The 27,936-nt window shown below is 40.5% G+C and overlaps 1 protein-coding gene across 1 annotated transcript in view; it reads right to left on the reverse strand.

The window, feature by feature from the left end:
* Window positions 1-1,735: 1,735 nt before the first annotated feature.
* phf2 (PHD finger protein 2) overlaps window positions 1,736-27,936 on the reverse strand; it is a 160,047-nt gene continuing 133,846 nt past the window's right edge. Inside the window, exons 17-22 of the mRNA XM_060910392.1 lie at window positions 20,921-21,087; window positions 14,596-14,891; window positions 11,915-12,010; window positions 11,691-11,800; window positions 8,898-9,189; window positions 1,736-4,109 (exon numbers count right to left, since the gene is read on the reverse strand). Coding sequence (XP_060766375.1) covers window positions 4,021-4,109; window positions 8,898-9,189; window positions 11,691-11,800; window positions 11,915-12,010; window positions 14,596-14,891; window positions 20,921-21,087 — 1,050 coding nt within the window. The 3' untranslated portion in view covers window positions 1,736-4,020. The remainder of the gene's footprint in view (window positions 4,110-8,897; window positions 9,190-11,690; window positions 11,801-11,914; window positions 12,011-14,595; window positions 14,892-20,920; window positions 21,088-27,936) is intronic.

Below are 27,936 nucleotides of genomic sequence, written 5' to 3' on the forward strand. Positions count from 1 at the left end.
CAGTGACATATTCTTTCCATTTTGGTATAATTGATCTAATGGTGCTCCGTGGGATATTCAAAGTTTGAGTTGTTTTTTTAAATAACCCTAACCTGATACATACTTCTACACAACTTTTATCTCTGACCTGTTTGGAGTGCTCCTTGGTTTTCATGTTGCTTGCTTAGCAGTGTTGCAGAGCCAGGGTCCTTCCAAACCAGGTTGATTTATACAGACATCGTGTGACAGATCATGTGACACTTTGCACACAGGTGGCTCTTAATCAACTATTTATGTGACTTATGAAGTGAATTGGTTGGACCAGCTATTTAGGGGTTTCATACGAAAGGGAGTGAATACCTATGCACAGTCCAGATTTCTGTTTTTTCATCTTAATTATTGTTTGTGTCACAATAAAACAACAATTTGTACCTTTAAAGCTGTAAGCATGTTGTGTAAATCAAATGGTGCTAACCCTCCAAAAATCCATTTTAATACCATCTTGTCATGCGAACTGGTTGATCTGATGCTTCACACATTCCCCCTCATAAGTTAAGATTCACCTGAGACCAGTTCATCAATTTAGGACACATTTACCAAACAGTTTTGAGAATTTCAATTCTGATCTGAGAAATGCACCAAAGCGACTGAGAAAAAGTATGAAAGAAGTAATTTCCTCACTAGCCTCTCAGTTTCTCTCCCTTTTGAGTAATAAATAAATAAGCAAGCTTGTCATGTTGCTGAGAAAATGGAAGACTTTTTTTCTGTGCCAATAAATGTAGAGGATTTGGAAAGTTCACAGGCAGCACGGTGGTGTAATAGTCAGCACTGTCACCTCACAGCAACAAGGTTCTGGGTTTGAGCTAGGGCTTTTCTGTGTGCAGTTTGCATGTCCTCCCCGTGTCTGTGTGGGCTTCCTCCAGGTGCTCCGGTTTCCCTCCCACAGTCCAAAGATTTAAGTCAACTGGCTACTCAGTTTCCCAAAGTTAAGAGTGTGAATGGTTGTTTGTCTCTGTGTCAGCCCTGTGATAGATTGGTGACACCCAGGGTGTACCCTGCCTCTCACCTGAAGTCAGTGGGGACTGGCTCCAGCTTCCTCCTTGACCCTGACAGATAAGCGGTATAGATAATGGATGGATGAAAAGTCTGCCATACAAGTCCCTGTGAATTATTTGTTGCTGTAGAATTCATCTCTCATCTCATTATCTCTAGCCGCTTTATCCTTCTACAGGGTCGCAGGCAAGCTGGAGCCTATCCCAGCTGACTACGGGCGAAAGGCGGGGTACACCCTGGACAAGTCGCCAGGTCATCACAGGGCTGACACATAGACACAGACAACCATTCACACTCACATTCACACCTACGGTCAATTTAGAGTCACCAGTTAACCTAACCTGCATGTCTTTGGACTGTGGGGGAAACCGGAGCACCCGGAGGAAACCCACGCGGACACGGGGAGAACATGCAAACTCCACACAGAAAGGCCCTCGCCAGCCCCGGGGCTCGAACCCAGGACCTTCTTGCTGTGAGGCGACAGCGCTAACCACTACACCGCCTGCTGTAGAATTGATAACATTAAAAAAAATTATTTGAATGACAGCCAGCACTCCTGTCAGTGGCATGCTGTTAGAAATTTTGGAGCCAATGAAATAATATAATTTTACGCCCCCAAATAATAAGACTGGTTTGTGAGGGCCCGTCAGTGCAGGTCATCCCCCCCGTAAAGTAAAATAGATGAAGTATCACAGCACATCAATAAGAGGTTTCATTCACTGCCCTGGTACAGTGGATGTGTTTAATTGGTTTGAACATATAAAAATAAACCACAACAAAGCAACACACATTTTTGTACAAATAAAACCTGAAATAGTTCCATTGACAAAGATTGATCTGAGTGCTTTTCACTCCAGAAAAGGTGGATACAAGATTTACATTGATAACTGAAACACTGCAATTGATCAGCAAACCTTGATGAGAACGTATATATTCAAAATAAAGTTTATGGCATAAGGTTTTATAAGAGCTGCATAATAATAATAATAATGTGTAACAATTCAAATGAATAACCTGTTTCGGTTGCCAAAATGAAAATAAAAGGCAAAAATGCGTTTTGTGGAACTCAACAAGGCATTTTAATGATAAGTTTCCTATGGGGCTCTCACACTGATAAAATATTTAAAACAAAATCTCATAAGAATTATACAAGTATAAAAGGCTACAAACATTAATAAATTACATCACTGACACAGACAACACTTCACAAGGTGCTAGTAAAAGAACTCTGACTCCCAGTAAGGGCAGTTGAACCTAAAACATGAGGCTGGTTGTAGAAACTTTAATTCTGACTTGACATTTTCCCCCCTCAAAGTTGTGTAAATGATTCAGTACAATACATGTAGTTTTGTTGATGTAAGGCCATACGTTACGCTATGATGATGCTTTTGTTCTCCAGGCAACACCTTTGTCTAACAAAAAGAAGGACAAATTAAGATGGTTAAAATAAAAAAAGCTCAGCTATTGTGTATCTACTGAGAAAAAAAATAGAAAGAAATGACTATTTCTATATCTTTATATATATTTTTCTTGTTTACACTTTGCAAAAAACTAGTAAAAATGTATAATGAAGTATTAAGGAAAAAGGATACAAAACGTATTCATTTAAAAAGCTATATACAGGCTACATTCTACATACTGTACTGTGAAGCAATATAAATGCATATTTCAGTCTAGGGTTAATGGGTGCTGCCTGTGAGACCAACAAAGGAGAGAAAGTATCCCTAACGTAGTGATACACATCAATGTGGATGAGGCTTATCAGAGCTCAAGGTCCCATGTAATTAGTGTTTTTTCATTGAGATCATTTTAGGATATGAATTTAAAAAAAAAAAGAGAGAAGCTACATTTTCCGACATTACAGTAACATGAAGCTCAATTCATATAAAATGCACAAAAGTTTACTCAGGGACAAACATGATGTAAAATTGTGAGAAAACAAGCTGGGTTTTAAAAAATACTTTGTGAATATTGCTAGCAGTTATCAGTACGACCTATTAGTGTGTTGGACATAAAATTTATAATAATTCTTCATAATGCGAAAGACGACCCTATTTTAAATAAGGAAACTGATATGGTTAATATATTATGTGCATGTACTGAATGATCAGCAAGTTTTATGAATTTCATGATTTTGGTTCCATGAAACCAAATTTGGCTGCTATTGTCTGTGAAAAAAAAAAAATCTTATCATCAGTTCATCGATTCACAGTAGCTGTTATAAAAAGACATTTAAAACTACTCACAATATCACGGTTTTGTGCTTTGTTGATTATTTTTTAAGTGCCTTCTGGCGTTCCTCAAACTATCTATGACGTACAATTATATTAGGTCAATAAATATTATCGGTGATAGTGCTCAGCAAACAAAAGTAACTCATTCTAAAATATCCTTTTACCACAAGACAACAGGAAATGTGGTGTGGTGGAGTCATGTGGGGTAGTCATTGTGAAAATGAATGAAAACGTTTTCGGTAATACTTATTCAACATCCAAAGACAATGATAAGCCACATCCAAACAGCAGAAATGAATTCCTGGATTTGAACCCCCGTCCCAGCCCTCTCTACCGATGCATGCATGCAATTGGATACATGCAAGGGATACTTTCTTTATCTTGGAATGACTGCTATTTATTATTTTATAATATCTTTGCAACCCCTGATAAACTGACAGCTGTAGTAAAACGAGACAAATTCTTCTTACAAAATATTAATAGCAGGTATTCTGTACATTTTTTAATATCTGAAAGTTATAAAGTATAAGTAGAAGCAAAAACCTATTCTGACCTAAGCTCTTCTTAGAAATCGAAAAAGTTGCGTGACTCGCACACTCCCCTTCCGTCTTTCAGTTCTTGTCCACAGTTTGGGGGAGGAGAGAGAGAGAGAAGGACAGAGAGAGAGAGAGAGAGAGGGAGGGATCGGATCGGCTAGTTCATTGTGTCCATAAGAACATCAGGAGAAAATGTCAAATCCCCTCCACTGTTCCTGTTACAGGAGGAGCTTCCCGTTCCGATGGATCTTTAAGATTTTTCCGAGTCTTTGTTTGGCTGTTGCCATGCCTTTCTTTAGCCGCTTGGCTGAGAGACAAAGATGTTAAAAGTACCCGTAAGTCAGGAATTGTGCATCATTGCCAATAAACTACTTGTTAAGCATTATTATGTACAATAATTTACAATAAAGTTAATAATGTAAAGCCAATCACATAACTTGGATGCTGATCTTCACTATTTGTGTGAGGATGCAATCAAAAATTAAATTCTATTCATTCATTTGGCAGACATTTTATCCAATGTAGTTAATAAGTGAGGCAGAATACAGTCTAAGCACACAGCTGAGCGATTAAACTGAAGAGCCCAAGAGTGACAAACTAAAGGTCCTTTTCCAACTGCATGGTACCGGCTCGACTTGACTCGCTTTTGGGATCAGCTGTTCGTTTTCCACTACAGCTGGTCGTCATAGTAACGCTGCATAAAACTGCACTGACATCATCAACAACACGACACGCACAGGAACATATTATTATTATTATCATCAATACTACTACTTGCACACATGTTTGCGTGTACACCCAAAACGGTGTTATGTCAAGCTGAAGTAGCCACAATTAGTCATATTTCTAACATGTTTTGTGAAACAAACAAATAACAAGTGTTGCCAGGCAAAACAAACCTCACCCGGTAGCACTTATGATGAATATGAAGGAAGATATCACAAAAAAATAGGTACCCTATGGGTACATGTGGCTACTGCTTATAAATAAAATTGTTTTCTGATACCAAGTCCATACAGTAAATATAGCATATACATTTACTCTATGAGGCAGCAGCCACAAAAATGAAGCGTAAATCCAAAAATGAACAATTTAAAAATCACAGAAGTAAAATATACCAAGTGTCTGTACTTTATATTATTCTACTCTTACCTCTTACAGTTTTCGAAACTGAAACCTCCGAACCAAGACTGACATACACACGCTGTCGCCATGACCGAAACTCTTATTTCCCAGAAATGGCCCGTTGCTAGAGCTCAGTGGAACGCACTTTCTCTCTGTAATAACCAAAAACATGTCTGAAAGCAATTTCTTTAGTCTAGTCCATTTATTTTGAATGGTGAACCGAATTGTATACACTCACTGGGCATTTTAATCAGAATACGTGTATGTGCAGTGCGCGATCGTTACACTCTTACATCACGATGATATAGTGGCTAGCGCCTCTATAGACACAACAAAAACGATTTTGACCTTTTTGGTGACCTTGATAGGATGACCCTCAAAATGTTGGCGGTTCTATTTGAGACCAATGCCCATCTATCCTGAAAGTTTCATGAAGATCGGTCCAGTCGTTTTCCTGTAATATAGTTTACAAAAAAAACAAAGAAACCCGACCGAAGACAATAGCGTCTTGCAAAAGTATTTATCCCCCTTCATGTTTGTCCTGTTTTGTCGCATTACAAGCTGAAATTGAAATGGGTTTTTGGAGGGTTAGCACCATTTGATTTACACAACATGCCTACCACTTTGGGCAGCACGGTGGTGTGGGTGGCACGGTGGTGTAGTGGTTAGCACGGTCGCCTCACAGCAAGAAGGCTCCGCGTTCGAACCTAGCGGCCAGCGAGGGCCTTTCTGTGTGGAGTTTGCATGTTCTCCCCGTGTCTGCGTGGGTTTCCTCCGGGTGCTCCGGTTTCCCCCACAGTCCAAAGACATGCAATTAGGTTGATGTGGGGTGGCCTTGGGCAGAGGTGCCCCTGAGCAAGGTACCTGACCCCTGACTGCTCCCTGGGCGCTCTGGTGTGGCTGCCTACTGCTCTGAGTGTGTGTGCGCGTGTGTTCACTGCTTCAGATGGGTTAAATGCAGAGGATGAATTTCACTGTGCTTGAAGTGTGCATGTGATAAATAAAGGTTTGTTCTTCTTAAAGGTGCAAATTGTTTTATTGTGACAAATTAAGATGAAAAAACAGAAATCTGGAATGTGCATAGGTATTCACCCCCACCAAAGTCAATACTTTGCAAAGCCACCTTTTGCTGCAATTACAGCTGCAAGTCTCTTGGGGTATGTCTCTGTTAGCTTAGCACATCTAGCCACTGGGATTTTTGCCCATTCCTCAAGGCAAAACTGCTCCAACTTCTTCAAGCTAGATGGGTTGTGTTGGTGTACAGCAATCTTCAAGTTATGCCACAGATTCTCAATTGGATTGAGGTCTGGGCTTTGACTAGGCAATTCCAAGACATTTAAATGTTTCCCTTTAAACCACTCCAGTGTAGATTTAGCAGTATGTTTAGGGTCATTGTCTTGCTGGAACGTGAGCCTTCATCCCAGTCTCAAACCTCTGGCCGACTCAAACAGGTTTTCCTCCAGAATTGCCCTGTATTTAGTGCCATCCATCTTTCCTTTAGACCTGACCAGTTTTCCTGTCCCTGCAGATGAAAAACATCCCCACAGCATGATGCTGCCACCACCATCCTTCATTCTAGGAATGGTGTTCTCAGAGTGTTGGGTTTGCGCCACACATGGCATTTCCCATGATGGCCAAAATGATCAATTTTAGTCTCATCTGACCAGAGAAGCTTCTTCCATGTGTTTGGGGAGTCTGCCACATGCTGCTGGGCAAACTCCAAATGTGTTTTCTTAAGCAATGGATTTTTTCTGGCCACTCTTCCATAAAGCCCTGCTCTGTAGCATGTATGACTTTAAGTAATCCTATGGACAGATACTCCCATCTCCGCTGTGGATCTCTGCAGCTCCTTCAGTGTTATCTTTGGTGTCTTTGTTGCATCTCTGATTAATGCCCTCCTTGTCCGCTCTGTGAGTTTTGGTGGGCGGCCTTCTCTAGTCAGGTTTGTAGTGGTGCCATATTCTTTCCATTTTGCTATAATGGATTTAATGGTGCTCCCAGGGATATTTTTTATAACCCAACCCTGATCTATACTTCTCCACAACTTTGACCTGTTTGGAGTGCTCCTTGCTTGCTTAGTAGTGTTGCAGAGTCAGGGTCCTTCCAGAACAGGTTGATTTATACAGACATCATGTGACACTTTGATTACACACAGGTGGATCTTAATCAACTAATTATGTGACTTATGAAGTGAATTGGTTGGCCCAGCTCTTATTTAGGGGTTTCATACGAAAGGGGGTGAATACCTATGCACACTCCAGATTTCTGTTTTTTCATCTTAATTATTGTTTGTGTCACAATAAAACAACAGTTTGCACCTTTAAAGTGGTAGACATGCTGTGTAAATCAAATGGTGCTAACCCCCCCCAAAATCCATTTTAATTCCAGCTTGTAATGCAACAAAACAGGACAAACGCCAAAAGGGTTGAATACTTTTGCAAGACACTGTATCTCGCACCCTGGTGGACTCGGTCCTGGAGCCAGGTTAAAAAAAAAAAGGTGTAAAAACCTGCGTCCAAACTGTCATGATGTAATGGTAACCCTGAAAGCTAAACCCTATATGGTGTAATGGTTAAAGCACAAGGCTTTTATTCGGAGAACCCAGGTTTCATGTCCCTGCTTGGTGTAAATGCTTTGGGTGAAGTTTTGCTGCAGGTAACTCATTTAAAATTAGCCAGCCTATACTGATATTTTGCCAAACCCTCTGTTGGTAAAACTGAAGAGTGTACGTGTGCTCTGCTTTTGATCTCTGTTGTCAGTAAGCACATTTAAGCATTAAAGCAAGCCACAGACCGAAGACTCTTGCCTTCATATGAAACCATTTCAGACTCTAACTTTTCATAAGATAGCCGGAATCCTGGTTCAGACTGAGAAATGCCATACCATGATGTATTATGATTTATTACAAAACCTCAGTCAACTCAACATTTTCTGAACCAACAGAGGGTTAGAATGCAACCCCAGATTCTCCAAGTGAAAGCCCTGTGCTTTAATCATTACACCATTTTAACACACATTGTGCATTTTTTTTTTTTGCTGCTTGTAAACTTTATGCCATTACCCATTACATCCTGGCAGTTTGGACTCAGCTTTTTTATGCTGCTTTTTGTTTGTTTAACAAAACGTGTTAGAAACATAACAAATTGTGACGACTTCAGCTTGACATAACACCGTTTCGTGTGCACACACAAGCATGCACATGAGCAGTGAAAACACACGTATCATCAGTGAAGTATAATAAATAATGCTATTTAAAAATGTAGGGTTTGTTCAGGGGCGGTACGGTGGTGTAGTGGTTAACACTGTCACCTCACAGCAAGAAGGTTCTGGGTTCGAGTTCAGTGGCTGACGGGGGCCTTTCTGTGTGGAGTTTGCATGTTCTCCCCGTGTCTGCGTGGGTTTCCTCCGGGTACTCCGGTTTCCCCCACAGTCCAAAGACATGCAGGTTAGGTTAACTGGTGACTCTAAATTGACCGTGAATGTGAGTGTAAATGGCTGTTTTTGTCTCTATGTCAGTCCTGTAATGACCTGGTGACTTGTCCAAGGTGTACCCTGCCTCTTGCCCATAGTCAGCTGGGATAGGCTTCAGCTTGCTTGTGACCCTGTACAGGATAAGTGGTTATGGATAATGGATGGACAGGGCATCCTGTCTTACACAGTGATATGATTCTCTCTGACCAATCAGTAGTCCACAGTGTTTTCATATCACCTTTTGGTTTCGCCTCAGCTCACTTGGAACCTCAACAGAGGTGATACCAAAAAAGTATTGGTTACCAGGTATTATCCACAATTTTGGCCTGATGGACAACAAGAAAAGGCGAGTCGAGTCAAGTCGAGTTGGTACCAGGCCGTGGAAAAAGGCCATAACAGCCCTAACTTCTGCTCATTAGTACAAAATCTTAACAAGAGAGATACAATTGCTCGAAAGCAAGAACAGCAGAAAAATAGCACACTGGATATTTCGAGTTACCTTTGGCATCTGTCGAGTTGCCACGTTCCACTTTTGCTGGCTGTGCTGAGGCATTGTTTGGAGATGAAGTGGAGGGACGTCTCTGATTGAGGAAGACTCCTGGTGCCATGGGCTGTGAGCCGCTGGCTAGCTTGGCTGTTCCGCTGCCATACTCCTGGTCGGCCGTGTTGCCCTCCGAGTCCGGGGTTCCTTCTGGCGAACTGCTGTCCTGAGAGTGTTTCTGAGGCTCCTCTACAGCCACGGGCTTCTTTTTGATGCTCTTCTTTTTCTTCTTGATCTTCTGCTGCTCTTCCTGTAACAAGGGCAGCATGGAACATGCATCAAAAAGCAGCACGAGAGAGAGAATGGGCTCCCCCTGCTGAGTCTTAGTGCCTTCCAAGGTTTTTTCCTCAGAGTTTTTCTATGACATTCAATTACTGAGGCTATTGATGTCTATAAAAGTGTTTTGAGAAAATGTGTATTGTAAAAAGGCATAGCAGCAAAGTTTATATTCTATTTTAGCGTGTATTGGGAAAAAGCCAGTGTCTGACTCAGTTCAAATAAAAAGAATCAGTCATCTGCAGTCTTCTGATTACTGAAATGCAGTCGAACCAGAATCCAAGATCATTCAGTTAAGGTTCACCAATAATATTATAAAACCAGAGGGGAGCCGTCTTTGGAAAAGGTCTAAAAATTCCCGGAAACTAAAAAGTACATGCAGGTATTATCATTTGTATTTAATCCCAACAAAGAGCAGTCTCATTTTTCTGAAGTGTTAGATCGAAACGAATGGCTTAAAAATCTTAAAAAGCCAACAGGAAAATGATCAGGATCAGGGTTTTCATTTCCATGGAAAAGTTGTAAACACTCAAGCTAGCTCATAAACTCCTAAGTACTTCAAGAGCTTTATAGAGTGCCTTAAACATCTGATTATCCACCACTTATTAGAAGTAAAAGCAAAATCAACCAACCGTGCTTTCAGTGCATTTTACAAGGAAAAATTCTTGATTTACGTAAAAATGCAGAGATGAACACTACATCAGATGTGAGAATCAAAAACCAGAGCAAGGAAGTAGCTAGCCACTTTACTATGTGTTCATTAATGTAAATTTATTAAGAGTTGTCCAGTCGCCATCAGATTTGGTCATAAATTTGCTCTCAGTGAAGAAATATGTGATAATTAGGAATGGCTTACAGTGGATATAAAAAGTATACACACCCTGTTAAAATGATAGGTTTTTCTGATGTAAAAAAAATGAGACCACGATAAATAATTTCAAAACTTTTCCCACATTTAATTTGACCTATAACCTGTACAATTTGATTGAAAAAAACCCAAATCTCTTTGGGGGGAAAAAATAAAAAATAAAAAGCATACAATAAGCTGGTTGCGTAAGTGTGCACACCCTTAAACTAATACTTTGTTGAAGCACCTTTTGATGTAATTACAGCATTCAGTCTTTTTGGGTTCACACCCACCATCAATTAAAATGACTCTGATTAACCCCAAATAAAGTTCAGACATTTACTCAGTTGCTCCCTCCAGCAAAAGCCAGAGTTCACAGAGAGCTTACAAAGCATCAAAAGGATCTCACTGTTGAAAGGTATCAGTCAGGAGAAGGGTACAAAAACATTTCCATGGCATTAGATATACCATGGAGCACAGTGAAGACAGTCATCAAGAAGTGGAGAAAATATGGGACAACAGTGACATTACCGAGAACTGGACGTCCCTCCAAAATTGATGAAAAGACAAGATGAAAACTGGTCAGAGAGGCTGCCAAGAGGCCTACAGCAACACTGAAGGAGCTGCAGGAATTTCTGGCAAGTACTGGCTGTGTACTACATGTGACAACAATCTCCTGTATTCTCCATATGTCTGGACTATGGGGTAGGGTCGCAAGACGGAAGCCTTTTCTTCTAAAGAAAAACATCCAGGCCCGGCTAAATTTTGCAAAAAAAATACATCAACTCTCCCAAAAGCATGTGGGAAAATGTGTTATGGTCTGATGAAACCAAGGTTGAACTTTTTGGCAGCAATTCCAAAAGGTATGTTTGGCGCAAAAACAACACTGCGCATCACCAAAAGAACACCATACCCATGGTGAAGCATGGTGGTGGCAGCATCATGTTTTGGGGTTGTTTTTCTTCAGCTGGAACAGGAGCTTTAGTCAAGGTGGAGGGAATTATGAACAGTTCTAAATACCAGTCAATTTTGGCCCAAAAACCTTCAGGTGTCTGCTAGAAAGCTGAAGATGAAGAGGAATTTCATCTTTCAGCACGACAATGACCCCCAAAAAGTTTTGGAACGGCCCAGCCAGAGCCCAGACCTAAATCCAATTGAAAATCTGTGGGGTGACCTGAAGAGGGCTGTGCACAAGAGATGCCCTCGCAATCTGACAGATTTGGAGCACTTTTGCAAGGAAGAGTGGGCAAATATTGCCAAGTCTAGATGTAGCAGGCTGATAGACTCTGACCCAAAAAGACTGAATGCTGTAATTAAATCAAGAGGCGCTTCAACAAAGTATTAGTTTATGCAACCAGCTTATTCTATGTTTTTTATTTTTTATGTTTTTCCCCCTAACAGATTTGTTTGTTTTTCAATTGAATTGCACAGGTTATAGGTCTCATTAAAGGTGGGAAAAGTTTTGAAATTATTTATCGTGGTCTCATTTTTTTACATCGGAAAAACCTGTCATTTTAATGGGGTGTGTACACTTTTTATATCCACTGTGTGTGGCTAATCATGCACAGTTGTCCTCAATGATGTCACTGCTCTATGAAGACAAAAAATGGCAAGTGGAAGATGTTAACCTGATGAGAGAGTTTGGCAGCAGCAGCGGCCAAGCCCGTCTCTATGGAAGCGACCCTGGCCCCTTCACGTGTTGGTCTTTCCTGTCGTGGTACAGAGGGCCCAACACGTGCTGTAAAATACAACAGGGACAAATTGAACATTTACACCTCTCATACCGGAGACATCCTCTACTTTCCGAAAAACCTGAGGGAAATATTTAGGAGAGACATGATACAATCCATACCTGTTGGACTGTATGGAGTGTCATCTGAGCTTTTTCTTTTCTTTGACCGTGATTTGAAGATGGGGCTGTCCTCTTCAGACTCCAGAGAAGGGTAAACTGAAGAAAACAGTTCAGCAGATTTCAATACTCATCAGAACAATATTGCAAGATACAAAAAAAAAAAAAATCTGGAAAGAAGTATACATTTTCAAATGTGCATTTAATAAACTCTTGTACTGAAGGTTTTCCAAAGGGATTGAGGCTTAGCATAGAACAGATGCACGGCAGCTGTTTAATACTCTGCCTGATGTACCTAGTCTCTTTGAACTCCTGCACAAAAAAAAAAACATGCAATTTCCAATAATTATCGAGGCTGAAAAAATCTCTGTTTACAGTAGAGAAAAATGCCAGGGTGCTTGATAAAATGCTCCCTAGTGTGATCTAGATTGAAAATGTGTGTGCGAGTAATGACTAATTAGGGTATCAGATCAAAAAGCATTTAAAACAACAGTTTAGAACGATATCTAATGGATTATTAACGGGGCTACTAATGGTCTTGCTGTTTTTGGAAAGGGTTCACAAGAAGCGCCCAGCTGAAAAAGTAGTTCGTTGGAATTGAACTCAAAGACAAGATTTGGAGATCCTTCCATGCGGAATAAACAAAACGCCTGTCACTTGGCTCTCATGAGAACCTCCAAGTCTAAATGAAAAAGCCATTGCAATTGTAAATGACTGTTTCTCTTGGTTCTGCAGGAATGTGCTTCATTTCAAGCACTGGAGAGACAGAATTGCAAGATGCCCTCAAACAGGCAGAGTATGGACCTAATTACAGTTATAATGTACATTGAGGGTGGCACGGTGGTGTAGTGGTGAGCACTGTCGCCTTACAACAAGAAGGTCTTGGGTTCGAGCCCAGCAGCTGACGAGGGCCTTTCTGTGTGGGGTTTGCATGTTCTCCCCGTGTCTGCATGGGTTTCCTCCAAAGACATGCAGGTTAGGCTAACTGGTGGCTCTAAATTGACTATAGGTGTGAAATGGTTGTTTGTCTCTATGTGTCAGCCCTGTGATGACCTGGCGACTTGTCCAAGGTGTACCCCACCTCTCACCCATAGTCAGCTGGGATAGGCTCCTGCACAGGATAAGTGACTATAGATAATGGATAGAGGTACATTGAGAGATCCATCCATCCATTTTCTATTCTGCTTGTCCACTGTGGCTCGCGGGTGAGCCGATTTCAGGCAAGAGGCAGCTATTGAGATACGTATTAAGAAACCGTTATTAATGTTTAGGTCACATAAAAATCTCACCCTGGTGTTGTATTTAAGAAGGAAAAATCCAGATAGGCACTGTTTTAGGCAACCTTTGTGCTATCAAATTAGAATTTGTCCCATTTGGAAGGCAGCATAAGAACCGTTTTCAAAAATCATGGCGAATAGAATAGTGACTGCTTTTCTAGTTAAAACTTTACCCAGTGAAAACAGGTATACAAACGGTCCGTATACATTTTGGTCATTCTATTTTCCTGTAAGAAACAGAAATGAGAAAATGAAAAGTGAATGGTGTTTTGATTTTCATTTCAAAATCCAAAAACGAATCATGGAAAAACAAATCAGGTTTCGTTGTCTTGCCCAAAAACAGCATATACAAAATTACATTTTCGTTTTATCCTTTGTAAAACAGAAAATAAAATCACATGAAAATAAAAACAGAAAATAACCGGGTTTTTCTTTTTCTGAAACTGGAAGCTGTCCACATGTGCATGTCCCATATGCAACTAAATTCCTCAGAAGTTACAGCAGTAGCTTACAGAGCCTATGGAGGAATGAACTTGCTGTTGACTAATGATGGCTTTGAATGTTCTATGAGATAACAGGAGCTGCGACAGCTGCATTAACTAGTGTAAATTTTTAAGCAAGTTTTACCTGAAATATTCAACCAAGTTTTTCTGCAATCATGTCCATCTCCCTCCTCTCTCCTTTATTGTTTTGGAAAACAACCTACTGCTCCATGCGTTTTCACCAGCCAGTCCAGCCAGCTAGGTGTTTGAATTGTAGGAACACCGATGCTCATGCACGTGGGCTGCTCACAGTGTCCGGTTTTAGGAAATGAAAAAAACTGGCTATTTTCTGTTTTGGTTTTTATTTTTTTTCCTTACGATTTTATTTTCTGTTTTACCAAGGAGAAAAAGAAACAGGAGGACAAGATAAGGCTTGTTTCTTCGTTGTTCGTTTTTGGATTTTAAAATGAAAAACAAAACACTTCGTTTTTCATTTTCTCATTTCTGTTTCTGAAATGAAAACAGAATGACCAAAATGTACATGGACCGTAAAACATACTTTCGTTCATCGTTCATTCGTTTTGATTAACAGCTTGGTGAGGGTCTCTGTGGATCTAGACAATATCCTGGAAGGAAACACTGGGTATGAGGTGGGGACAAACTCTGAATGAATACATTCGGGGGGGACAGAAAAAGCACAACGCACACACACATCACACTCATTCACACCTAGGGATAATTTAGTATTGCCAAACAGCTAATTATTACTAATTAGCTGAGTCAGCACATGTAGACTTGTCTTTGTGAATCAAGATCACTCGTATCAACGTTGCTGAAAAGTTCTTGTGGTGCCAATTTGAACCGAACAGAGCAAAGAACACAACAAAAAGCTCCAAAGCCTATTTAGCAGTATGTCAACTCTTACCATAGTCTGAGTCCTTGAAACAGGCGTCCAAGTGGTCCTGGTCATCGTCGTCATCAAACATGTCGCCACTGTCCACGCTGCTGCTTTTACGTGGTTTTTTGGGGGGCCGTTTGGCTGAAGGACGTTTGCTGTTGCTGGCTGTAGCAGGCTTTTTGCCGGCCGTCCCGCTGTGAGAGTTGCTCTTGGCCTGGCTGTTGTTCCAGGCTGGTTGCAGGCAGGCATCCGAGGACTGCAGGTTAGCCATAGACAACATGCCCTGGATAGCCTCCTGTGTACTGGGGGATGCAGGTGGCTGACTGCAAGTCCATCAACACACAAATAACAAAACACAATTACATTACTCTCAAGTTGCCAGTGCAAACATGAACAACTCTGGGGCTTAAGTGCAGGAAAAGCAGCCAGAGGAACATAAAAAGCACCAGAAGCTCTGCAGTAAGTCCAGTGAGGAACCATACAGCGCACCGAACATTACTTCCAACATGTCATTGAGCATTAAAAAGCTTTTCAAGTTTTAAAGAAGGAGGAAAATCAAGCAGAAGTTACAGAGAAAGTATCAAATACAATGAGGATTGATGGTGTGGCTTGGGACAATGACAACGTTTCAGCTAAAGTCGCTGAGAAAGGCTTTTCCACTACAGGCAGTATGTGTGTGTGTGTGTGTGGTGCTCCTGCTGTTCAGTTTTGTCATGAAAAAAAAATCTGTAACTTTGGAAAAAAGAAAGCTTTTTCGACATGGAAAATGGTGGAGACGGGGGAAAAGAGCTAGGAGTGATGGGATAGGTCAAAAAGTTGACAGACACGTCCAGAAATAGCCAGCTAAAAATGCATAAACACTCCAAGCTGAGGGTGTGTCCTCCTGAGCAGCATAAAAGTGAAAACATACGGCACAGTTTGGATTCAGGTCACTGCATAATCTAAGGCCTATAGTAAATTCTTATGTTTCAAATGTCAACTATTTACTACAATCTCATTACACTTGCACTAAAATGCAAGGAGTCTCTGAAATGTCCCTGCTCATTTGCTCTTAAGCGAAAGCTTTATACAGTGTAATTATAAGGCCAAGCAGCTATCTGACTACTAAAATCAGAAAAGCACAGCCTACTAGTGGGCTTTTTTTTTTTAATTAAGTAGAAAGACACCTATTTGAACTTACACTTATATAACAGACTATCTGGTTTCACAAATTAGTAACATAAAGCAACACACTTGGCATAATATTTTGATGTCTTTAATTTAAGCACGGCTAAGCCAGTTGTTGCTCATTTAAGTTATTGAAGCCAGGTGTTTTTATCCTTACGCGGGACATAAGAACAGTGCTTCCATCTGCCTCCAGCCTGTGGAAACCAGTAGAAAAATACAAATTTCTCCTGTCCAGATTACCACCTATTAAGTCATTAAGCAGTGAGCTGGAACAATGAGGAAAAAGTGCTTGTTTAATGTGGTTGAAATTGAGTACAGTCATTTCCTGTACACAATCTGCAGTCATACAATTCAAGAAAAAATAATTTGAGAAATTAACATATTTCAGCAATGTTTTCTTTCTCTTTTGCTTAGCTCTCTGCCAATTTGCAGATTTCAACCCAGTGGAAACAGACCATCAAATACGGTTCAAAACAACAAGCAGTAAAATGAAGAAGAATGGCTCCAAGCATTCGCTGCATTTTGACAAATTAATAGTAAGGACTATCAAACAAATAGTGATTACAGACGTAAACTGCTGACAAAGTGCTAACTATTCATATAAATACTATAGTCTATTACTTCACTATTATTTCAGATATCAGTACATTAGACGTAGAGGAGGATAACTGCCTGGATGTGAATTAAGTTTAGTACATGCATTCACAGGAGGGGGAAAAAAAAAACCTTTGTTCAGCTTGAACACATACCCACTGTGTCTTTGCTAATGCATACATTTCAAACCATGCATATGTCATTGTATTCAGAAATGTGTCATGGCAAAATTTACAACACAATGTAAACTGCATTCTGATTGTTGCTGCAAGGGCTACTGTAGTCTTATACGGTAGCTCAGCTATAGCTAAGGGCAAAGGCTAATTTCTCCCCGTCAACGGTCATGTCAGACCAGCACGATGATGAGTGTCTTCCAGAGCTGGTGCTTTCATATGAACATATATGTGATTTTATTTCATTGGCTTTGCACTCTGATGGAAGAGCAATCAAAAGGCAACAGTTTGGGTCTGGTTCAAAAGAAAAAAAATTACATTTACATTACAGGCATTTAGCAGATGCTCTTATCCAGAGCGACGTACAACATACCCAGAGCAGCCTGGGGAGCAGCCTGGGGGTTAGGTGCCTTGCTCAAGGGCACTTCAGCCATTCCTGCTGGTCCAGGGAATCCAGCCGGCAACCTTCTGGTCCCAAAGCTGCTTCTCTAACCATTAGGCCATGGCTTCCTCATAAAAAAGGAATGTTTTATACTGGTGAAGTAACCAGACCTTAATCCAACTGCGCATGCATTTCACCTCCTGAAGAGGAGAATGTAGAGAGCAACCCTCCAAAACCAACAACAACTGAAAGAAGCTGCAGTACAAGCCCGGAAAAACATCACAAAAGAAGAATGCAACAGTTTGGTGACGTCAGTGTGTTGTCTGCTTGATGCAGTTATTGCAAGCGAGGGATATGCAACCAAATATTATGTGTTATTTACTTTAGGACTATCTTCCTATACTTTTGTTCATGTAAAAATTGGGTGCTCTGCCAACAAAGGTGCCATATCTTAAGTTGTTTAAGACATCTAGGTGTAAATATCAGGAAATGAAACCTGAAATTCTGATCTATCATCTCGTGTTCATCATTTGATCTCAAACCCAAATTATTTCAGTGGATAGCAAAAACAAAATAATTGGCCTGTGGGTGGGATATATTAGGCACCAACTGAACAGTCAGTTCCCAAAGTTGGTTTGTCAAAGCAGGAAAAATGGGCAAGCATAAGGATCTGAACAACTTTGACAAAGTCCAAAGGCTAAACAACTGGGTCAGAGCATCTCCAAAATGGCAGGTCTTGTGGGATGTTCCCGGTATACAGCGGTTAGTACCTACCAAAAGTGGTCCAAGGAAAGATAACTGGTAAACTGGCAACATGGTCATGGGCACCCAAGACCCGCTGATGCACATGATGAGCGAAGGCCAGCCCATCTGATCCGATCCCATAGAAACGCTACTGCAGCACAAATTGCTGAAAAAGTTCATGCTGGCTATATTAGAACGGTGTCGGAACACACAGTGCATCACAGCTTGCTGCGTATGGGGCTGCAGAGCCACAGACCAGTCAGAGTACCCAAGCTGACCCCTGTCCACCATCAAAAGTGCCTACAATGGGCATCAGAACTGGACCATGGAGCAATGGAAGAAGGTGGCCTGGTCTGATGAATCACAATTTCTTTTACATCATGTGGATGGCTGGGTGTTTCTGTGTCACTTACCTGGGGAAGAGATGGCACCAGGACGCACTATGGGAAGAAGGCAAGCCAGCAGGGACAGTGATGATCTGGGCAATGTTCTGCTGGGAAACCTTGGGCCCTGACATTCGTGTGGATGTTACTTTGACACATACCGCCTACCTAAATATTGTTGCAAACCAAGTACACCCCTTCATGGATATTATCTAATAGCAGTGGCCTCTTTCAGCAGGATAATGCACCCTACCACACTGCAAAAATAGTTCAGAAATGGTTTGAGGAACATGACAATGAGTTCAAAGTGATGACTTGGCCTCCAAATTCCCCAGCTCTCAATCGGATCGAATATCTGTGGGACGTGCTGGACAAACAAGTCCAATCCATGGAGGCCCCACCTCGCAACTTACAGGGCTTAAAGGATCTGCTGTGAATGTCTTGGTGCCAGATACCACAGCACATTTTCTGAGGTCTTCTGAGGTCATCATTGATGGGTCAGAGATGTTTTGGTTGGCAGAAGGGGGACCTACACAATATTAGGCAGGTGGTTTTAATATTATGACTGATCAGTGTATAGTAATAGCAGTAATTCAGATATTTTATGAATGTGTTATAGCATCAGGATGATACAATGCAAATACAGATTGAAATGTGCAAAAAATGTCCTTCAGAAAGAAATTTAGCAGCAAAGATTTTCATGGCGTTTTGCATGTTTTGGTGTTTAAAGTAAGTTTTGTATTGACTGAGCAGTAGTGAGGGCGTATGTACCCATTTCAGTGAGCATTGATGTATGTGAGAGTGAGTAAACAAGCATCCAGTCCCGCTGTATGCATTCAGAGGTTGTTAGAGTTGACAGGTGAGAATGTGGGTGGGTTGTCCTATGAAGATATTTAATACTACTAAACCGATTGCCTTCTGTTCACCTCAATTCCTTCTTTTCACCATATAAAGCTTTATATTGTAAAAGAGAGTGTATTTAAGACAGAAAAAACTGTAATCTGAATGTGGGGATGTGTTCAAGCATCACTTGCAGAAAGGAATGAGGGGTCGGAGAGAATGAGCAGGTAACGAGTGACTGTCTACACCTGTGTGCTAATGGCAGCCTGCTCATGTGCTTGTCTTTCCTCAGTAGGTTGTTAATGACCCCGGAGAGAAGGAGTGATGTGGACCTGAGGTAAAAGCAGCAGACCGAGCACAAACTTCTCTGTTGCATTTCCCACATTGAAAAACACTTTATTTAACATGAAATAAAAAAAAGTCAAGAAAATACAGCTCGGCCATTCAGTGCCTGCATCCTGTCTTCTTATCCCTTACCAATACAATCTGGGTTTATTAGGAGATTACGTTTTAAAGGATAACTGAAGGCAAATTTTTTATGATCAAAATTCTATTTATCTCATTTTATTAAATATAGGAATGCATTTTTGATAGCTATTTTGTCACTGCTATAGCAAGTTATGAGTGTTTGAAATACGCTGTGTAATATATCAGTCCATGTGTCAAAGCAATGGCCGTAAACAAGATTCGTTGAGACCTGTGCGAAACATCGTAGGACGGAAGTAAAACGTACAGCGGAAATCAAAGTGACCGACATCTGCCAACGTTGTCAAAAGACGTGCACGCCCTCTTTCGAATGCTGATGTAATCAAGCCGGAAGTTTTGTTTGTTTTGATGGCAATCAGGAAAGTTTGAAAAAAGTAGGCAGTAATTGTCATTTAACCTCATTTTTGTGCAATATTTCGTTTGGAAAACAGTTTTCAAAATGGCGGCACTGACACCTGGCTGACACTTCACGTTTCGAAGTCTTGCACAAGTCTTGTGAAGATTGCGCGGATAAGCGACACCTGCCGTGGACCAAACAACATGGCTAAAAACCGAATAGGTCAATAAGTATAATATTTAATTGCGATTAGTTGCCAATACGAGTCACGATATAAGGTTACTAAAACCGAAAACGTAATTGAATAACACGTTAATTAAGAAATAAAGCAAGTTTAAGAATGACTTCAGTTCCCCTTTAGCAATGTTATTTTTGTCGTTACAACTGCAGAAAACTGAAAACCGCAGCACCGTTATCTGTACACTTTCTGCTTTTTAGTGAAAGGTTTTAATTAAAGTCTGCTTCTCACCCCACAGAGCAGAAATGGAAGAAAACAGTTGCTTTTGCACGAAAAAACATACTTTATCCCTCCATATATATATATATATATATATATATATATATATATATATATATATATATATACACACCAAACTACAACCACAAACCTCTGAAAGTCCAAACGGTTCTTGTGTCACCTTGATAATTACAGTAATAATGTACATCATTAATTAATTCATTGATGCTGTTTTGAGCTTGTGCAGTCACTTTCTACTGCTGTGGATGGTCCCACATCGACCCTCTAAAGAGCTACATTTCCCCAAAAAAACAGTTTATACCCAAGTCTCACACTTGCTTTAGCTTGCTATCTAGTGTCTCACCTAGATACTGTAGACTTGTACCTACAAACTGCTGCTTCTGTGCTCATTACAGGACTCTTATTCACAATATGCTCATCCTTTCAACACACTCAGTACTATTTGACTACAGGTATATTAGTGTAATGCTTTATAATTCTACTATACGGTGTTACCCAGAGATGGGTTCCCTTTTGGGTCTGGTTCTTCTTACAAGGCTTCTTTCTCAATTCATTTCAGGGAAAGTTTCCTTACCATTGTCCTTTCATTGCAAATTCGACAAACGGATTTCTGTAAAGCTCTTTCTGATTATGTCTATTGTTCTATATACATAAAATTTATTTGAATTGCATTACTTATCTGATACTTACATGACCAATAATCACAGGGTTTTAAAAGACAGCTTTGTAATTCTTTTTGCAGGTTAGGAGACTTTACAGATAGTGTACCTGTTGTTGTAGTCAATGCCTCCCACTTGCTTGCTGGCCTGCAGGAGGTCGAGGATCCCTGCTGCGCTGCCCGCTTTCTTTTTGCAAGCCTTGGAGTTACGGCCTTTGACCTCTGGCTTGGCCTCTGTGTCTATGTGAAGTGACTCCTCGTCTGAAGAGTCTGCACTCTGAATGAAAAGAGGTAATATACTATAAACACATATACAGTCATGAACACTAAGGTATTAGAGTTTATTGGGCTTTCAGATATACTTCTATATATCTTCTCTATGTTACAGTCATGTTGCAGGTATTGTATATCATGACCCAAATTCTGAGCAAAGTAAAATTTTGCAAATCTCATTGTTCTGCCATAATATTAATGCCTAAATCAGTCTGAAATATGAAACATGATTCATTTATTGCACTAAACGCCTGCCCTAGACCAAAATAACCATTAATTTTGTCGTAGCACAATAGCCTTTGACAAGGACAGAATGAATACATACTTCTCCATGTCTTTATCTTTAAACCAGTTTTCACTATTGGCTTTTTCTTTTATACTTTTTTTTTTAAACAAGTCATCTTGTCAGTTGCCAGCGTTGTAGTTGAGTCACTAAACCTTGAGTCGAGTCCACTATTGATCTGAGTCAAGTCCGAGAACAAAACTCCAACCACACCATTTGACGGTGGCTATTGCTGCCTTTATGTGAAACCATCTCTGCTACTGTGTTGGACTAACGTTACTGCTCGACTATCCCATTTTAGTTAATAGACTACAGATAAAAAGCTTGTTCATCGCTCAGCAAGCCCTGCCCACTATCAACAGGGCAAATAACATGAGGGGGGTTAACACTAGCTAGTTCATCAGTCAGCAAGACCCGCTATCAACAGAGCAATGAACATAGCGTGTCACTTCCTTCTCTGGGTGGAGTCTTACTAAATGACAATTGAAGTTCAAGGTCGTCCCCGTCGTCTCCTCGATAGTTCTTCTACCTATGGAACACATGGCTGTGCATTTTTTCCCACTGCACGAGAAGTCTGTATAACCAAAGCGGGCAATCCTAGGGGCTTCTCTCCAGGCATTTTAGCGCCATTAACGTTAACTTGTTCCTGAACATGACATATGAACAGGTGAATGTGCATTCTCTAGCAGGAAATTAGTATAAAACTTAATGTAGATATAAATATCTCATCTCATTATCTCCAGCCGCTTTATCCTGTTCTACAGGGTCACAGGCAAGCTGGAGCCTATCCCAGCTGACTACGGGCGAAAGGCGGGGTACACCCTGGACAAGTCGCCAGGTCATCACAGGGCTGACACATAGACACAGACAACCATTCACACTCACATTCACACCTACGGTCAATTTAGAGTCACCAGTTAACCTAACCTGCATGTCTTTGGACTGTGGGGGAAACCGGAGCACCCAGAGGAAACCCACGCGGACACGGGGAGAACATGCAAACTCCGCACAGAAAGGCCCTCACCGGCCATGGGGCTCAAACCCGGACCTTCTTGCTGTGAGGTGACCGTGCTAACCACTACACCACCGTGCCGCCCAGATATAAATATCTTATGCCAAATTATTATGGCATGTTACAAAAAATTAAGAAAAAAATCCAAGTCCTCATCTCCAATTTACGAGTCCGAATGCAGTTAATGCACGAGTCCAAGTCATCAGTGCTCAAGTCCAAGTCAAGTCACAAGCTGTTAAAATTAGGGCACGAGTCGGACTCGAGTACTACAAGCCTGTCAGTTGCCTAATCGGAGAGGTAAATGAAATGAAAAATCTATGAAAACTCTGTCTTTCCCTTTTCTTTAGACCTGTAGCTAGTCTCTCCTTTCAGTTAAACAATGTACAAAAACACATGTTACTGGATAAGCTGTAACAGAGGATCTGCTACAGAAGCCAAGCTGGCTCACATTTAGAAAACTGGAGTCATTTTAAAAAAATGTCTGCTTTTTTTTTTAAAATTGTCTAACAGTTCTGCTACAGTATTTCTTCAATTCCTTGGTTCAGTCTTCTGAAATACTTTGCTGGGTCAACAGCCAGACCACGGTCCACCAGTTGACGACAGTTATATTTATGGGTTCACTTCTGAACATAACTTTGTCTTGGCCCTAATGAGATGTTTAGTAGATGTGTCAAGCATTGCTTTTCAAAAACATACAAGCAATTAGTATGAACTTCTGATAAAGAAACAAGATTATACTGCTTCAGGTTTTAATAAGAATTATGCAAATTATTGCAGACAACTTGACATATTTCTTTTGTATTCCTTAAAATCAAATGAACATTCTCCTCTTAAGTACTTTCATCATATAAAGAGATCAATGATTAAAATATCATCCTTTCAAGCATATGAATTTAGTGGCTTTGGTGATCATTTTTCCATGTCTTACATTGTGAACTTTTTCATGCAAAAAATTCCTTAGCTCAGAAAACTTTCTTTTATCTGTAGGAAATCAGTGGAAGTTCTTAAAAATGGGAAGTAGGTCTGGAAATGTCCTGGAGTGTTCTGACATTTTTAGCCACTGTTTGATTAGTTGGATGATTAATGAGCACTGGATGTTTTTTCTATTGTTCTATTAGTGAATTGTTTGTAAAGCTCAGTGCATAAGGTAACACAAGCCATGGTCACATCAATGACTTGTTTAGGAAACCCACAGTATAAAAAATATTCACACGTCTCCTTACTTTTCTGCAGGAAGCTGACATTAGTAGAACCTCCACTAATTTCCTATAGATGACACAAAACATGCTTGTTAGGAGTGAAGAAAATATTATGTCAAGTAATAACTATGGTACTATTGCGTACAAATGGTTAAATACGGGGAGATTGAATAAAACAGCTGCAAAAATCCCTTGGGGAAAACTTGTGAATATTTGCCGATTCATTTTTAAAAAATTATTATTCTTATTTTGATGACTTTTGAATCATCAGAATTAAGGGAGTCTCCTTTCTAATGGTGAGACACATAACACTGACATTACTTTTAGCATCGCGAGTTGTTGCCAGTCTGAAAGTATGTGTGTGTATTTTGGACACGTGTATATTTTGAATACTGTCATGAGCAAATCAGCAATCCCAGCACCACCAAGCTTCCTCAGCAGGCCCCTGAATAAAGGCATTAACCCTGTGTGCTCCATGGGCGCTATATAATGGCTGTCTTTCTTTTTCAATTATATCACTGTCATCGCACAAGAGTAGTATCCAAGCATTTTAAAAACTAAATTAACTTGTTTTTTTTTTTTTTGGCAAATTCCTGGTCTTTTTATTAAAAGAACAGCTCAAAGCCCTTTAATCATCCACTGTCATTAAGCACTTGTTAATCAGATTTCAGGGCTGGACATAGTGCATGATTACCTCGCCTGGGACGGAGTCCACCGGGGGCAAGGTATTGTTTTCAGTGGGGCTTCTTTGTTTGTTTGTTTTGTTAGCAACATTACAGGAAAATGGCTAGACCAATCTTCATTAAACTTTCAGGATAGATGGGCATTGGTCTCAAACAGAACCTCCAACATTTTGAGGGTCATCCGGTCAAGGTCACCAAAAAAGGTCAAAATCGTTCTTTTCGCGATATCTTCCTTGATATTCATCAAATTTACTTCAAACCAATTCCAAAATATTAATTTTTCAATTCTGCTTCCTTCGATATGCTACACGATGGGGTATCTCTCATAGTTTTCTTAGCGGTTGGGGGGGGTCAAATGTCAGGGGGGGTCAAGGACTGATTGAAAGCAATCAATCAATCAAAAAAAAGGTCATTGCTAAAATTTGCATATATTCCATTATAACTCGAAAACGGTTAGAGATAGAGATATGTTTATGATTATCAACATATAGGAAGTCATATATGGGCACCATCTGGCACCATGACCTTTGACCTTGAGTGACCTTGTTTGGTTGTTTGTGTGTGTCTGTCTATTAACAATCTAGCGTCTAGACGGTTGCACCGATTGACTTCAAATTTTCAGGGTAGGTGGGCAATGGTCCATAGATTACCTGATTAAATTTTGGGAGTAATTGGTTCAAGGTCACCAGAAAGGTCCACCTTTCGGTCAAAATAGCATATTTTCCATTATAACTCAAAAACGGTTGCCGATAGACAGATGTTTACTATTATGAGCATGTAGGAACTCCCATATGGCCTTTCATTTGGCACCATGATCTTTGACCTTGAGTGACCCTGAAAGGTCAAACTCAAGGTCACGCATTTTCAGAGGGCTGTAACTTGAAAATGGTTGATGGTAGACAGATATTTATCATTATCAACTTATAGGAAGTGCCATATGAGCTTTCATTTGGCACCATGATCTTTGACCTTGAGTGACCCTGAAAGGTCAAACTGAAGGTCATGGGTTTTCAAAGGGCTATAACTTTAAAATGGTTCATGATAGCCAGATGTTTAGCATTATCGACATATAAGAAGTCCCATATGGGCTTTCAGTTGACCTTCGGCCTTGAATGACTTTGAAATGTCAAACTCAAGGTTGTTGATTTTCATAGGACTTTAACCTGACACCTGATGATTGAGAAATATTACCATTATCACCATATAGGTATAAAATAAGTGCTGCCGGGCGAGGTTTGTTTTGACTGGCAACACTTGTTACTCCTGTTTAGGATAAAAGATAATATTAGCTAGCCTTTATAAATGTATTTCTTACATGGTAAGCCTGAAACTATTTTAGTCTATTAATAGAATTGCTTTTTTTAAAGATTTTTTTGGGCTTTTTTCACCTTTATTGGATAGGACAGTGTAGAGACAGGACAGGAAATGAACGGGAGAGAGAGACGGGTAGGGATCCGGAAATGACCTCGGGTCGGAATCAAACCCAGGTCCCCGGACTCAAGGCACGGCGCCCCAGCCACGACGCCCCAATAGAATTGCTTTTATCATAAAGAAATCATGATAGCGTGGGCGCTTAAGGTTAGCCACGCCCACCCTATTAATGGTGTTGCATCCTCTGACATGGCAGAAGGAACGGTGCCGAGTGCTCAGCAGCAGGGAAACTTTATTGTAGTCGCATGAAAAAGCTGACAAAAATAATATGAGTAGTTACTGAATTGTTTGTAGATGCGTCTATCATACAAGTGTCTTTATTCTGTCCATTTAAGCAGCACTTTAAACATACAACTTGGTGAGGAGGCTGAAGTTGGCTTCATATTCACCGGCTTTTTAATTCAGATTTTTTTCCCACTTTCTGCCTCATTCCTGCACCATCATCTCTTCACAATGAAAATTTCTAAAAAATCTGACAATTCTGCATGAAACGAAATATAATATACACTACCAGTCAAAAGTTTGTACACTCCAATCACTCGTAGGTTTTTCTGTATTTGGACTATTTCCTACATTGTAGAACAACACTGAAGACATCACAACTATGAAACAACATCTGGAACATATATAGAATTATGTGGTAAAAAAAAAAGTGTGAAGAAAAAACAATATGTTTCATATTTTAGATTCCTCAAAGCAGCCACCGTTTACCTTGATGATGCTTTGTACACTACTGGCATTATCTTAACCAGCTTCATGTGCCTTGTCAAAAGTTAATTAGTGCAATTTCTTGTCTTCTTAAAGTGTTTGAGATCAAACAGTCAAGGTCAAAGTCCCTCTCACGCCAGAATCTGGCCTTCCCAGGCAGTCTCTTGTCCCAGAACGAACCAACTCTTTAAGGCATATGGGTGCGGCACCAATCTCCATTTTGATAGCCCTCTGCCTCTCGCCTATACAGCTAGGGTTACAGTGGGGGGCTAGTTCTCTGGTAACTGTGAGAGATTGACTTCCCCACTTGCATCTGGATTGCAGCATGCCTTGCCAGATGGTAGTAGGTACCATTTTTATGATGGTCTTTGGTATGACCCAACCGCAAGTGGAATTTGCGATCTCCTGGTCGAGAGGCAGACATGCTAACCACTAGGCCAACTCGTGGTTGAGATCAAACAGTAAATAGTCCTATTCCGCAACTGTTATAATCCATATTATGTAAAGAACCACTCAACTAAGTTAAGAGAAAAGACAGGCCATCATTACTTTAAGAGATCATTACTTTCACTTAATATAAATAAATAAATAAATAAATAAATAAAACATTGAATTAAAAGGTGTGTCCAAACTTTTGACTGGTACTGTCCTTTCAAAATACTCAGTATGAAAGATTGTTCTGTAGAATTTTTTTAAAATAATGGCGCTGTGAACTTGGCATTTGAGACCATTTCGTAGGAAAATAAGTGTAATGTCATGCAAGCACGCATTGGCGCTCGGATTGCGCAGCGTGCACCTCGAACTGCAACTCACATGCCACGCTCAAGCTCATTAGGACTAATTGCCATGCACCTGTTCCTGATCTAAATGCAATCATGGCTCACGTATATAAGGGCTCTCGGTATCATAAAGACTTTGTGATGTATATGCACTGTACTTTGTGTCTCACATTAAGCCTAGGTCACAACCGGCCGTACGTGCTCCTACGGCCGGTCTACGTGCAAAAAACGCAAGAAACGCACGGAGGGTGCACGTGTGACGTGCTGATTTTCGAGCCGTAGACTGGCCGCAGACCGGCCGCAGAGGTTCTTTGTCATGTCAAACAAACTCTACGGGCGCTTACGTTTTTTTCAGGTTGCAAGACAACCTTGCGGCCAACGTGCATCTTTCTCCACGAACAAAAAAAAGGCAGCGATTTGGGAAACGCCAAAAATCGCATGGCCAAAAAATCGTACGTCCGGTTGTGACCTAGGCTTTACCAAGCCTTTGTGTTATTGTATTGTTACTCTGGTTTGACCTTGTTTCGTTTATTTGGATTTTGCCCTTTGTCTTTGCCTCTGCTATCCTATCTGTGCTTCACATGACCTTTGCCTGTTTCTGTCTGCTTTTGTCTGACGTTTTGGATCTGTTTGCCAGCGTGCTTTTCAATAAACTATTCCAGCAATTACATTTGTGCACCACCACGTTTCCACATTTCATAATACTGATACAGTGTCTTGCAAAAGTATTAATCCCCCTTGATGTTTGTCCTGTTTTG

The sequence above is a fragment of the Neoarius graeffei genome, chromosome 26 (assembly GCF_027579695.1).
Source record: "Neoarius graeffei isolate fNeoGra1 chromosome 26, fNeoGra1.pri, whole genome shotgun sequence".
Taxonomy (NCBI): domain Eukaryota; kingdom Metazoa; phylum Chordata; class Actinopteri; order Siluriformes; family Ariidae; genus Neoarius; species Neoarius graeffei.